This window comes from Melitaea cinxia, chromosome 9 (assembly GCF_905220565.1).
Source record: "Melitaea cinxia chromosome 9, ilMelCinx1.1, whole genome shotgun sequence".
Lineage (NCBI taxonomy): Eukaryota > Metazoa > Arthropoda > Insecta > Lepidoptera > Nymphalidae > Melitaea > Melitaea cinxia.
This window is the reverse complement of record NC_059402.1, coordinates 7,495,380-7,508,801: the sequence shown is the minus strand read 5'-3', so window position 1 is coordinate 7,508,801 and position 13,422 is coordinate 7,495,380. Positions and strand designations below refer to the sequence as shown.

Below are 13,422 nucleotides of genomic sequence, written 5' to 3'. Positions count from 1 at the left end.
CGCTGCTCCAATGCGGGTTGGCGGATATATGGCGGATACTACTATGAGTAACGATCGCTATCAGATGTAACATGATAACAACCGGGACCGACGGCTTAACGTGCTCTCCGAGGCACGGTGACGGAGACCCACAAGGACTGCACAAACACCCAGACCACGGCAAACACCTGACAACGCTGCTCTAGATAGGACCAAAATCAAAGTTTAATCTTCAAAACGAATAAAATAACAAATGATGTTAATAAATTGTTCTATCTGTTATCATCGATTTGCCAACAATTTTATCATATAATGTCGAAGTATTATTTTGCCTGTATTTTGTCTAATATATAAAATGTGTTTTTATATATTTTTCATTTTATTAAACGAGAAATTAAAAAGGTTTGATAGTCAGGCAACTCTTTTTTTGGTCATGTAAATAAAAAAGAAGTTCTTAAATCAGTCTGTATATTGGATATGTCTGCAATACAGCAAGATACATTACAATGAAAACAGGTAAAAGTGATAAAATATTGGAAACAAAAATAGTAATTAGAATTTCTTCTCTGAAACAAAACTATAATAAAACCATTCTTATCATTACTTAAAATCGATACTATTATTATTGATGTTAATTAATGCCTCTAAAAACAAGCCTTTTGTCGAGCATGACGTGTAAAAAAAATTTAAGATTTTTTTCAATAAACCTCATAATTTTAGAAAACTAAAACTCAACAATCTTTTCATAATTTCCTTAATCACTAATTTTGTTGCCTAAACATTATTTTTAACAAAATACTGAACAAAAGGCTTGCTTGAATTATAAACTTATCTCAATGGGCACTTTTGGTTTAGTTTTAATGTTAGTATTTAATCTAATATCATAGTAATAAAAATTACAAACTTATCAATCATCTAAAAGCAAACTTTAAAATAATATTAAACATCTATAAAAGAACTATCAAATCTAAGGTCCTAGCAAAATTACTTTTATGGTACATCTTGCTCAACTCCTACCCTGAACATACAAAAATATCTTTATGTACTTTAAAAAACATTAACATTTCTACATAAAGTTGTTCATGTGGTTAATATGATTTTCCAGTAATCGGCGAGTAGTAGTGGAATGTGCTAACAACTTTATATAGAAATCTTCCACACCCAGTGATTTACATAAAATTATTTGGTAAGGTGTACCTTTATAGCACACATTTATTAACAGCTAATATTTTCGGGTCACCTACTTACTAAACCTTAAATTAGGTAACGACATTGGGAAAGATAAATCCTAAAGTACAACCTGGACCTGTGACATAAATCTAAATATTGTAAGTATCATGTTAGTAAAGCATAATATTGTTTTGGGTTTCACGTGTGGGTATTCTATTAACGTCACGGAAGCTAACAGGAAGCATTACAAATATATAGCTTACATTACGGAAACTGTACATATTTTATGATAAATGTGCAACTAAGTAAAGGGTCTGAGAGGGACGAAACAAAACTTACAGTAATAAAACAGCTCTCGCAGCTTAACGATTTACACGGTTCGCTAGAATATTTGTCAACATTACAGCTAGATATTGCACTTATGAGAAAAATCTACACAGTAATCCGGATATTAAATACTGGCTCGGCTTTGTCTTCCATATTTAAATGATTTTCATTTTCTCGCACAGCGTATATTATTATTATATATTTACTACTAATGAATGTGAAATCATAAATGACATTTTATTGGCTTTGTATATTACTACTGAATATTTTTAAAGTATCTACATGCATGTACTTTACTAAAACTGATACGAAATTATTTATACATTATTAAAACATTTTTTACAGTTAATCGTTTGTCTAATTTATAGATAAATAAAACGAAACTGCCTTCCATTTACCATAAGCCAAGAAGATATTCAACATCTTAACGTGTCATGTCGCAAGCCAGTAACAGGCCCCACTACAAATATAAAATCACTCCTGAGCACCTTCGGTAACACTTCACAACTCGTGGTTACTGCTCACTTTGTGCAAGAACTATGAATGTCAGTGTATAAATTACTACTCAAAACGAAATAGAGACCAATTTTATTTGTTTGACATACACATGTTATTCAATACACAAAACATACCCCACGTTTAGTACAAAAACTGGTGACAATTTAAGTTTTCATAATTTAAGTTGAAAATATTCATTTAGTTAGTATATTGTATGCTAAAAGAATAATTCTATGCTATTATTGTATATAAACCTGTTTATATGGAGTGACACCTATTTTATTTTGAGTAGTAAGTATAATATAAGCACTAATATGTTTCAGTACCGAAAGTTGTCAAGTAACAATCAATATTCACATACATATCACATTCATTTGTTAAAAAAATAATCAATACATACATGTAAATTATAATATATATATATTTATATATAAATATCGGCAACTTGAAATTTACAATCACAATGTTTATATTTGAAATTCGGCATATATGGCTCTTAATAAAAATTTAGATTTGAGCAATGACAAGATTTAAAATACTCTATATTCCAAAGGTGAGCCGTCAAAAAAATATATATTTTGCCGTCGTAATTTACAAAACATTATAAAATAATAAACAGATCTAACTATGTTTTCAACATTCTAAGTTATCAGTCTCGATGATAGAAATGTGTTTTGGCCAAAATGAGAGATCCAATTGGCGTGGTCCTTTCTTTCTACCAGAATGATATAATAACGAATACCGTGTCTATCCATTATACCCAGTACAGATACCTGACGCCCTAAGCATTTCTTAAGAAAAGTTACAAAGCTCTGTATACATACTCATTATATTATATTATGTGAAGCTGTACCTATCCGAGGTGACAATAATTCAATTTCTAATTCCAGGTTAAGAGCAAAATGACGCACAGACTATTCGAGTATAAACTTTTTTTAGATTTACGTTACAATTATCATTGTCAAGATACCTGTACCAAAGCATTAGTAAAGATTTAAAAAATCAGTCTATCTTCTTCCACCTTTCTTTTGTCAAATCCCATTATTTAAAGCTATGTTCATTAGAAATCCGCCTACATCAAGCTACGCTGCTCCTATCACGTCTCATATACTCTGGCCCTTGAGAATTTTGGTCCAAGTTTATTTATCACCAACGATAAAAATATATTAGCGTTTTACTCGGAAAACTAAATCGATATTTAATTAAAACGTGTTATTCGAACTATTTAATTTGTAATACATATAAAAGGTTATATACACATTTTAAAAAATATTTGAGATCAAAATTTATATGCAGTCACTCTCCGGTTTGCTTCGATTCACACCTTCTGATTTACGAAAAACTGAACATATTTGAAAAAATCTGAACGCAAATTAAAAGTATGAAAACGCAAATAAAAGTACGTACTACGGTTAGTGACTTTGCTTTGGTTACGTAACTAAATCCAGACTTGATAATCGATAGCGTCACCGAATGACACTAAATGTCCTCATTCAATGAAAAATTGGTAAACTTCAAATGAGGCGTTCAGCTAAAGAGTGGCCTAATCTAAAAAAAAGTGAGACAGGGGACTACCTAATTACGAGTTTTTTTTAAATAGCTTCGAAATCAACACTAGACTAAACAATCGAAATCGAATAGAATAGACTTTCGAAGTTGGAAGTGTTTATGGGAAGGCATGTATCCAACTGATAAAAAACATTAGCTTGTTATAAAAAGCTTTTAAGTTTTTTATTCTAGATAAAACGCTCAACTTGGAAATTCTTGGATAAGGCCACTGTTCCTCTGATCGTTTCAAATATCAGTTTTCTAAATCACTACAAATGGACATAGCATTTTGGTATATTTTTAGTATCCAAATAGATTTTTTTATTTTATTTATATACAATTATTGTCACTACTGATTAAAATTCTGTTGTACTATTTCAGATAACACGAATAAGTACTACCAACATGCTACGTTATAACAAATTAAGTGCTTTTATTCATTATATCCCTTAAATTATAAAGGACCTGAATTTAATTGAATAAAATATATGTTTAGTACGAAAGTAAACATTTAGAATGATGTTACTGATTTGTCTAACTGAAGTAGTAATGATGTCATTGTTATCTCATTGTTATGTTCTTACTTTAAACATGTTCATTATCCATATTTAAAACGATAATGCATTTTATATTTGTGGTTATAGTCCTTACTATGCATACCATACTACGAGAATAATTTCTGTACACACCAAACATTTAGGACATGTTTAACTTCTTTAAGTTCTATTTATCTTTTTAGGTGTAAAAGATATTAATAATTTTATTTTTAGTTATTCATTATTTTTTATGATTTTTTTATTTATGATTTACATATAAATGGAGTCAAAGATGCTTTAAATGTTTACAAACTGCAGCCTTTAAATTTTCAAATAAATATGATGGAATGCACCCAAGTGCAATTTAACATTACATACTGATTGTCATTTCCTTAAGTCATTAACTCAAGTTACTAGTTTAATAGCTAGTTGTTTTCAATCAGAAGTCGTAATCTTGTTATTATAAATTTCTTTGCAGAAACTTATAAATTGAATCGCTTTTGGAGCAGCTATGGTGAGAAATAAAGTATTTATAATAAGATTTAAATATTAGAGGGCGAATCGAATACTCAATAACGTAACGATAAAAGAAGGAAACTATTAATTTATTTTATGCGAGATAAAAGCATTTCAAATTTGCAAAAAAAATCCGCTCCTAGAGTATTATCAATAAAAGCACGTGACGTACCTTACACATCCGGGCACTGAGACACATTAAATTAATTTAGATATTAAAAATATTGAAACATACAATATTTTCATCAAGATAATTCAATATCGTACGGCAGCCTCACTGGATGGATTTATAGTCAATGTATAAAATGATATACGAATAATTTTTTGGGGCTAGACAAACAGTGGAATGTATAAAAATGACAAACATGATGAAACACGCAATAATTTTTAGCATTTCCATACACTTCAAACTAACGACAATCGAAATCGTCAATAGCTACTCATTTTGTCTAACCCTAGTTATTGCTCTCCCGAATATAATTCGGTAATCGTCAGGTATGTGATGTCATCGACATTTCGGTGACTTTGGCGGCGGTGGCTGTTAATCTTAATGTAGTAACGAAACTGATATGAGTCGTCAACCGTAATATCTCTAATAATGCTCCCGTAATGCTCTATCGGCGAGGATGTCGGTGAATGTTAAAAGTCGAAACGGATCCTATAAGCGTCGACGACGGTACAATAATGAGAGTCAGCGATCGTTCGGGAGAGACGTCAAAATCGAATATATTACAAGTCTTCGAGATGTCGCTGTGTCCAAGGGCGGCTCTAGGCCAAGTAGTGCCCGTACAATTAATACCGAGGCGTCCTGTCAAAATAAACGGGAAAGCAGCAAAATAACGGCTTAAAATGAAAACGTTTGAATATCGTAAGTTTGCGCCCTCGCGGTCTCTCGCCCTCTCGCTCCCCGGTCGGCGAGCGGTCGCACCGGGGCGACGCGGCCGGGGGCGGGGCCGCGGGCGGGGCGGGGCCGGCGAGCGGGGTCGGGGCGGGGCCGGCCAGCGGGGGCGGGGCGGGGCCGGCCAGCGGGGGCGGGGCGGGGCCGGCGAGCGAGGGCGGAGCGGGGCCGGCGAGCGAGGGCGCCGGCGGGCGAGGTCAGTGCGGCGAGGGCGCGGGCGCGGGCTGCAGCGGCTGGAAGGCGGAGCATAGCGACGGCCGCAGGGTGAACGCGGGCGCGCTTGGCTTTATCACCGCTATCGGCTCCGAGAATGCGCCTTCGCCCGCTTTCAGGTTTACCTGAAGACGAACAAAAGAAATTATAAATGTTTAATTATACGTGATAAATCTCACGGTTTACGAGCAAAATATGAAAAAAAAAGTTTTTGATTTATATTCGTTTTCGTTTTTAATTAAATAAACAATAATAATAACTATTTATGTAGTAGATAAAAATTTGCACAAGGAATCCACTAAACCGATCAATTGTAAGTAATTGATATAAATTATATCAATTTGGAATTTGGCTGTGAGGTTACGGCAGCAAAGAATATAGGATATACCCCTACCCCAAGAATATACCCCTCTCTTCCCGTGGGTGTTGTAAGAGGCGACTAAGGGATAACACTACCACCTTGGAACTTAAAAAGCCGACCGATGGCGAGATAACCATCCAACTGATGACTTGAACCAACCAACCAACAGGCTTTGAAATACACAGGACGAAGACGGGCAGCAGCGTCTTCGGTGCGACAAAATCAGTCCTGCGGTTACCAACCCACCTGTCCAGCGTGGTGACTATGGGCATAAAACACGAGTTCACGCCATTTTTGGCGCGAAGTTATGGAGACTTATGTCCAGCAGTGGACAGTGGATCAATTTGATTTTGCGCTAGTTTTTTACGTAATTTGTACGAAGTTTACGACGAAATTTTATCTTTAGTATGCCAATTCAAAGACAAATAGAATATTGAAACTGGCCGTTAGAAAAAATATAACCTGCCTTTTAATAAAGCTAGCTTTTTGAAGACTATGCCTAAGCAACTATATTGCACTCTAAGATAGATATGAAAAAAAAAATTTTACCTTCTCACAACCATCGGGAGGTTCGCGTGCTAAAAAGCGATTTATTTGAGGTGAAGTTCCTAGTTTCGAGCCATCAAGGTCGGGCGATGAGCAAACACTACCCCCTGGAATTGAGATTAGGAAAATTAAAATAAATTGTCACCTATAAAAACATTTCTTAAAAAGCTAAAAATTCTCGTCTAAAAATAAAATTGCAATGGTGTTGTGATGTGCTAAAAGTTTTTTGCTAATTCTAATGATAATTTATAATAATCTAGATTTTATAATAATAATCTAGATTGACTCATGCAATTTGAAGAATATTATATAAAATTACAAAAACTAGTGGTTTTTAAGTTTCAACGTCAAGTGACTTATTCCTTAAAGTTGTTAACCTACACAGTGATGACTTGATGAGGAACTATCGATAAAGGCACGATTAATGTCGATAAAAAATCTATATCGATATTGCTAAGCGGTAAACCTAGCTCGCATTTTGAAATCAAAGGCATGTTCATAGAATCACAATAGATTCAAGCCGATAAATTATGGTTTTAATAGTAATTAAAATTAAAGCTAACGTAACTTTTTTTTTATTATATATATTTTAATAATTGTCAATCAAACTAAAATAATACTGCAAGCTGGAGTAATTCGTATATTTAAAGATTACATAAATATTGTTCGTTCGTAACTAAGATAATAAATGCATCATTACATAGTATAAAACGAAGTCGCTTCTCGCTGTCTATATGCTTAGACTTTTAAAACTACGCAACGGATTTTGATGCGGTTTTCTTTAGTAAATAGAGTGATTTTAGAGGAAGGTTTATATGTATATAATACATGTCAATTAATTGCCGTTCTTTCAAGAGTAACCTCTAAAGAAAACAGGTTTATATTATCTAATGACAAATAAAGCCGTGAACGTTGTATATAAAGACAATCTGTAGTATATTTAATATCAGCATTGCACCTGTACGAGGCCGGGGCGGGTCGCTAGTTTATTAAAAAAAAAAAGAATGTTTTGGGTTATAAGTCACTAGCCACTACTGTGTGTTACTAGCGACCTCTGTCCGTCCATATTTTTTTACGCGATAAGTAATCACCACTATGTCACTTACTAAAACTTTCTCCGAAACATGCTGCATCTTATGGTATAATTTCGATCGGTTCAGTAGTTTTATCAGTATAATCGAACAAAAAATCGGCTCTATATTTATTAGTATAGATTAAATGAATTTATTTATTATTAATGATTATAAGTAAGATATTTGTTTATTTTAAAATAATGTCAAATCTTTATTTTGTTTTTTTAAATAGAATCTCAGACATGAAGTTGACAGAACGGGAAATTGCAATTATATCTGGAACACAAAAAAAAAAATACTTATAATATATTAATCAAAACATATTATATAATTATGTATGATTTGTATTTGCTTTCAAGATAAAAAACCGACTTCAATTCACATCGACAAGTAATACAATGTAGGGTAGACAAACAAATATTTAAATCTATAGTAATATTATAAAGCTGAAAACTTTGTTTATTTGTCGCGTAAATCTCATAAACTACTGGTTCCAATTGAAAAACTATTTTGTTGTTGGATAGCTCATTTACCTAGGAGGGCTATAGGCTATATTTAACCTCAAATTAACGAGTATGAAACTGCGGAGCACAACTGGTAAATAAATATTACAGACAACTCATACTCGTAAGACCTGGATCAAATTTAAATGGGACCATATGACAAGCACCAGCTTTCGTTAAAATAAAGAAGTACAAAAAAAATTGAATAAAAGTCACTTTAACAATTATGGCAGGAAAAAAATATGTGATAGCAAGCACACTTTCAAACTTACAGACTAATTATTCAAACAATAGTTTTAATGTAACTGAAACAGTTACAAAGTAACATGCTCGTTTAGGAACTTACAATTATATCACCATACAATTATATAATAAAAGCACCAAACTAAATCTAATCTCCTAAAATGTGCACTTATATAAAACTAGACTTATTTTCTTAAATAACTTCTAACTAGAAACACACGCTACTTCTTATTATACAACCACTGTCAGTTTATTAGTGTTTTAATTTTGTATGACCGATGTCTAATGAAAATAAATAGTAAAACATGCTTGGATATTTGAGTTAATGTGTTCAGTGCTATCATCTAAGAGGCTGGGGTTGTCTAGTCATTTGAATACACTGCAACAATTACAATTTTTTAAAGCAGTTTTATTAATTTTATTATTTTGTTACTAGCACGCGTTGTTTATATTCGTATACGAAGGGTTCCGTAATATCTATTCACATCGTAAAAACCTGTTTATCCTTACTAATTTTATTAAATTATAACGCGAATTGGCCAAGCAGCTATTAGTAAAATCGCACATCTATTGGGCGAAGGCCTACGTGTGGGGGCTTTTCGTCATTTTAAGTTTTTAAACTTTTACGGTCAGTAGCCCTATTGTAAATACCGACCGTTATAAAAAAAAAAAAACGAATTTTTATCATGTTGTAGATGGTTATTTTGAGTACCTAATATTTAGGCACTGTTGCAAGCACAATAGTCACAGTGTTTTCTTGATAGATATAGTGTATTTTGTAAGTCAAACTGTATTTAATGTATTTTAATATACCAATAATAATTTATAAATAACAACAAATATATTATAAACTATACTAATAGCGGGTGATCAGACTGTAATACGCTGATGGTGAATAACTAATATTTCTATATAGCAATGGAGCATCCTAGTATCCATTAACTTTTTAATTATTATTTTTTTTTTGTCGTAAGTTATGGATCCCATTTAGTTTTTATTTTGTTTTCTTTTACAATTTATAATAATAAATTTTCTGAGAAATGGTGCTGTCAACCTCCTGACTGATTATAGGGCCTTCAGTTATGTGAGTCAATCTACACACCAACTACACTTACAAAAGTACAGCTCTACAATGGCTGACAGAACTAATGATAGGATCCCGAAAATTGGTCCCTGATAACCCTTCGTCTACAGAACACTGAAAGGATCTTATATCAATTTAAGATGAAATAATGAAATTAAAAAAAAAAATTAAAAAAAATATTTGTTTAGTTGCAGTGCATTCTTCTTACAAGTAGGTATAGATAGATTTAAGACCTGTTGCTAGTAGCTCAGCTGAGCCCGCACTGGAGAGGGAACCCCTTGATGGTGGATCTATACCCATAATTGATAATCATTTTCAAATCTTACCATTATTATAATTACAACAATTCTTTCTAACACCTTTAACGAGTTAATTTATTATGCTTGTGCTTATTTAAAATTTAAAATATTTAAAGCAACACAGACTACAAATACAAATGTATCTGAGTATTAATATTGAAATGTACAAGATAAGCAAGAAACGCCTATGAATATTAAAACACCGATGCAGAACAGATATTTTTAGTAATAAGTAAACTATACCTGATGAGTGTGCTGTATGACAGAGGTCGTGAGGTGTTTGCGTGTTGACTGAACGTCTTAGAAGTTCTGGGACCGGTGCACGGTGGCCTTCAGGAGTCACCTATAAACGTAATATTTATTTATTTATTGGGTATATAAAAACGATACAAAAGCACATTGACTTACTTTATACACACATATAAAACAGTCATATAATAATCACAAAATCTAAAAAATATTACATATACCAGTGGTTTCCATATATACAAAATAGCTTTATCTAGAAGAACAATGTCTTCTTAATCAATCAATTGGAAAAATAAATCAATTATTTGCATAAAAACTTTAGAATTCATTTCAAATTTTTTAACATTTTTGAAATTAAGAGTTAGCCCACTTAACCTTATATAGGTGTATGGCTTTATAAATAAAGAATGAAAAAAAAAAAAATAAGAGTTCTTTTAGTTACCAGCTATCATGTGGCAACATTAATTTTATCACTGCATAGTAAGATTTCAAAATATTAGAAAGAAACATTGTTTGTCTTCTTAATTTTGTTAAACGAAATTATTATTCTTTCTTGTAAGATATACTACTGGATTATCTACATAAACTAACTGACTCGGTAAACGTTGTCTTGCCGCTAAACGCTATTTAAAAATAGGGGTTGGTGGTAGAAGATTGAAAATTTAAGGTTGTATGTATTTTTCAACGCCAAATCATAATAAAATAAAAAATAAATAATTTATGTAAATATAAAAATAAAAAAAAATAGGGGTGAACTACCCTTAACATTTAGGGGGATGAAAAATAGATGTTGTTTGATTCTCAGACCTACCCAATATGCACACAAAATTTCATGAGAATCGGTCAAGCCGTTTTGGAGGAGTTTAACGACAAACACCGCGATACGAGAATTTTATATATTAGATTAGTAAACATTCAAAGCTACACACACACACAGCTTACAGTAATAAAATAAATTTAATCATTCCAATTTATAGTTAACGTCAAAAAATGTTTCCTGACCTTATCTCGTAGTCTATCAAGATGTGGTGTTTGAGTACCACTTGCTGGGCAGAGAACAAGTTTTTCTATCTCTTGGTTTAGACCTTCAACAGAAGAGCGTGCTGCTCTTAAAGGTACACCACCACTGCCAAAACGAGACCCTTCGGAAAATAGAATATAAAATATATTAATTCTTTTATAGTTAAGTAAAAGAAATTGAATTCTTTTTTAATTCATAAAAAATAAATACTAAAATTTTTCACAAAAATATAAAGACCGGTATGATTGATATTTAAGCATTATCTATATTTATAACAAAAAAACAACAATAATCTGTTGTTAGAACTGTTCCCTGAAAAGTTCAGGATAATTTCAACAGGACTTTCATTAAAAGTAGTAACTTAGGTTACTTTCATTAAAATTAACCAAATAGAAATTTATAAACATTAGTTAAACAAAAAAATCAGATTTAGTGATCAGTTTTTCTCAAGTGGATCAAACTGAGAATTGCAGATAAAATGTATGTCAAACTGTGAATTGCAGATAAAATGTATGCATTATCTTCATTATCCTAATATGCATACTCTTGGAGCATCTGTAGTGACACTAAAATAACATATTACAATGTTATTAAGTTATCGGATCTTATGAAGAGAGGTCTTATGTCTTATATCAGAGTACGGATCATAACTATATATCATAATTTAAGAATTAAATAATTTAAAAGGAAATTAAAATTTACTTACAGAATCCGGGGCTCATTGAATGTGTAGAATAATCTCCTGAAGCATTAGGTTTATGTGGTCTTTGCAAACGGCTCCTCAAAAAGCGGTCTAATTTATCATCATCCGATCCTCGTGATGACCTTCCAGATAGTCCACCTCCATCATCAGTCTATAGATGAATATTAATATTTATGTTAAAATTTGTCTGTTTACCAAATGTAACTTTGATTTTCTAATTCTTAATGTCAATTCTGTTATTTAGTTTATTGATAGACATTGTACACTACTGTTTCTTTATAATGTCAAAAATCATTTTTGATTCTTTTGTCAATAAAAATAATTTTTTATTGATGAATAACAATATGTAGCAACAATTTTGTCAATCTAACTGAGCTGTAGCAGTAGTATATATTTCTATTATAATAATTAATATACAAAAAGATAATTCTTTTTGTGTAATGCCATAATTGTATAAATATAAACAAGATAGCACAAAAGTCTTAAAACAAAATATAAATCTACATGTATGAATAAAATTATTGTACTTATTTATATTAAACATAACATTCAAATTTATTTTATTAAATTTTTTATTTCAAAATCAATGTGTACAGCATATTACAAAAATATCATAAAATATCTTACTTGTGTTGACTTATCAACTTGTAGCTGGCCGGCATGAAGATAGTAGTCTCTGGGCCATTGTCCTTTATGATATAAAGTGTCTAAAGAAGCTGTACGCCTGATAACATTGGAGCCAAATCGTCCTTTGCCTATAATTATAATTTTACTTGAATTTGGTTTATATTTTTTTTTTTTACTAATTTTAGCGATAACTTCTAATTTCAAATATATTTGAATACATTTCTTACACATAAAAGTATGATTTTTTTATTATTATTCATATAACTATAAGCATAATAGCCATCCAAAATTTATGATACAACAATATCTAATTGATGTTCTATTTTTATGACAATAACAATCTTTTATGTTTGTTTTGTTGAGTTATTATTGTTTTGAGCGTTATCTCCAATTTCCAACGGTTACATTGTTATTTATCTAAAATGAACAACTTTAATAAATATTCCATAGAACATTTCATACAAAACATAAAAATACCTTTGTAGTTAACAGCTCCAGGACTCCTCTGGCCAGAGAGTGCGTGGTCTGGCGATATTCTTCGCCAAACATTGGTGGGTGACAGTGTCGGGCTGATAGCAGCGTTCTTTTTGAGTCCCCCGCTCTGCTTCATGACCGACGACACCGGCAGTGTCGCCCTCATAGGACCCTGTTTGCCCACAGGACAATCCGATTGTTTTCGAACACGGCTCGACATTTTGTGTAATCGTCACGTTACACTTACTTAAACAAATTATTTTTGCACCGAATATAACATATAAACTAAAACACTAAATCACTTTAATGTCCAATAAAATAACAAAAACCGCCGACGCCGCACAGGTTCTTTGTAGAGGGAATTTGTTAGGCCATATGAAAGCTGCGCTGCGTACTTATATAAATACTATACGATATGGTTACCGGCGAGTTCGTAAAAGGATAAGTAAACATGGAACCACTGTATTTATTCTTCATCTAGCAATTAATGGATAAAACAGAATTTACCAAACAAGTCACATTTTTTTCTGCACTACAATGGATGAATGAATTAA

At 31.9% G+C, this 13,422-nt stretch overlaps 1 protein-coding gene across 1 annotated transcript; it reads right to left on the bottom strand.

Annotated features, from left to right (window-relative positions):
- Window positions 1–5,669: 5,669 nt before the first annotated feature.
- On the bottom strand, window positions 5,670–13,088 carry LOC123656611 (protein FAM117B-like). Its single transcript, XM_045592280.1, has 7 exons — window positions 12,872–13,088; window positions 12,395–12,522; window positions 11,771–11,918; window positions 11,046–11,185; window positions 10,038–10,137; window positions 6,596–6,699; window positions 5,670–5,810 (listed from the first exon to the last, which is right to left on the bottom strand). The coding sequence occupies exons 1-7, from the start codon at window positions 13,086–13,088 to the stop codon at window positions 5,670–5,672; spliced, it is 978 nt and encodes a 325-aa protein (XP_045448236.1).
- Between the last annotated feature and the right edge of the window lie 334 nt (window positions 13,089–13,422).

Coding starts and splice junctions, on each gene's coding strand:
- LOC123656611 (XM_045592280.1), bottom strand. CDS start 13,088: ATGTCGAGCCGTGTTCGAAAACAATCGGATTGTCCTGTGGGCAAACAG. Junction 11,186..11,770: donor TTCAATGAGCCCCGGATTCT/GTAAGTAAATTT, acceptor TATTTTCCGAAG/GGTCTCGTTTTGGCAGTGGT. Junction 10,138..11,045: donor TTGATAGACTACGAGATAAG/GTCAGGAAACAT, acceptor TTACGTTTATAG/GTGACTCCTGAAGGCCACCG.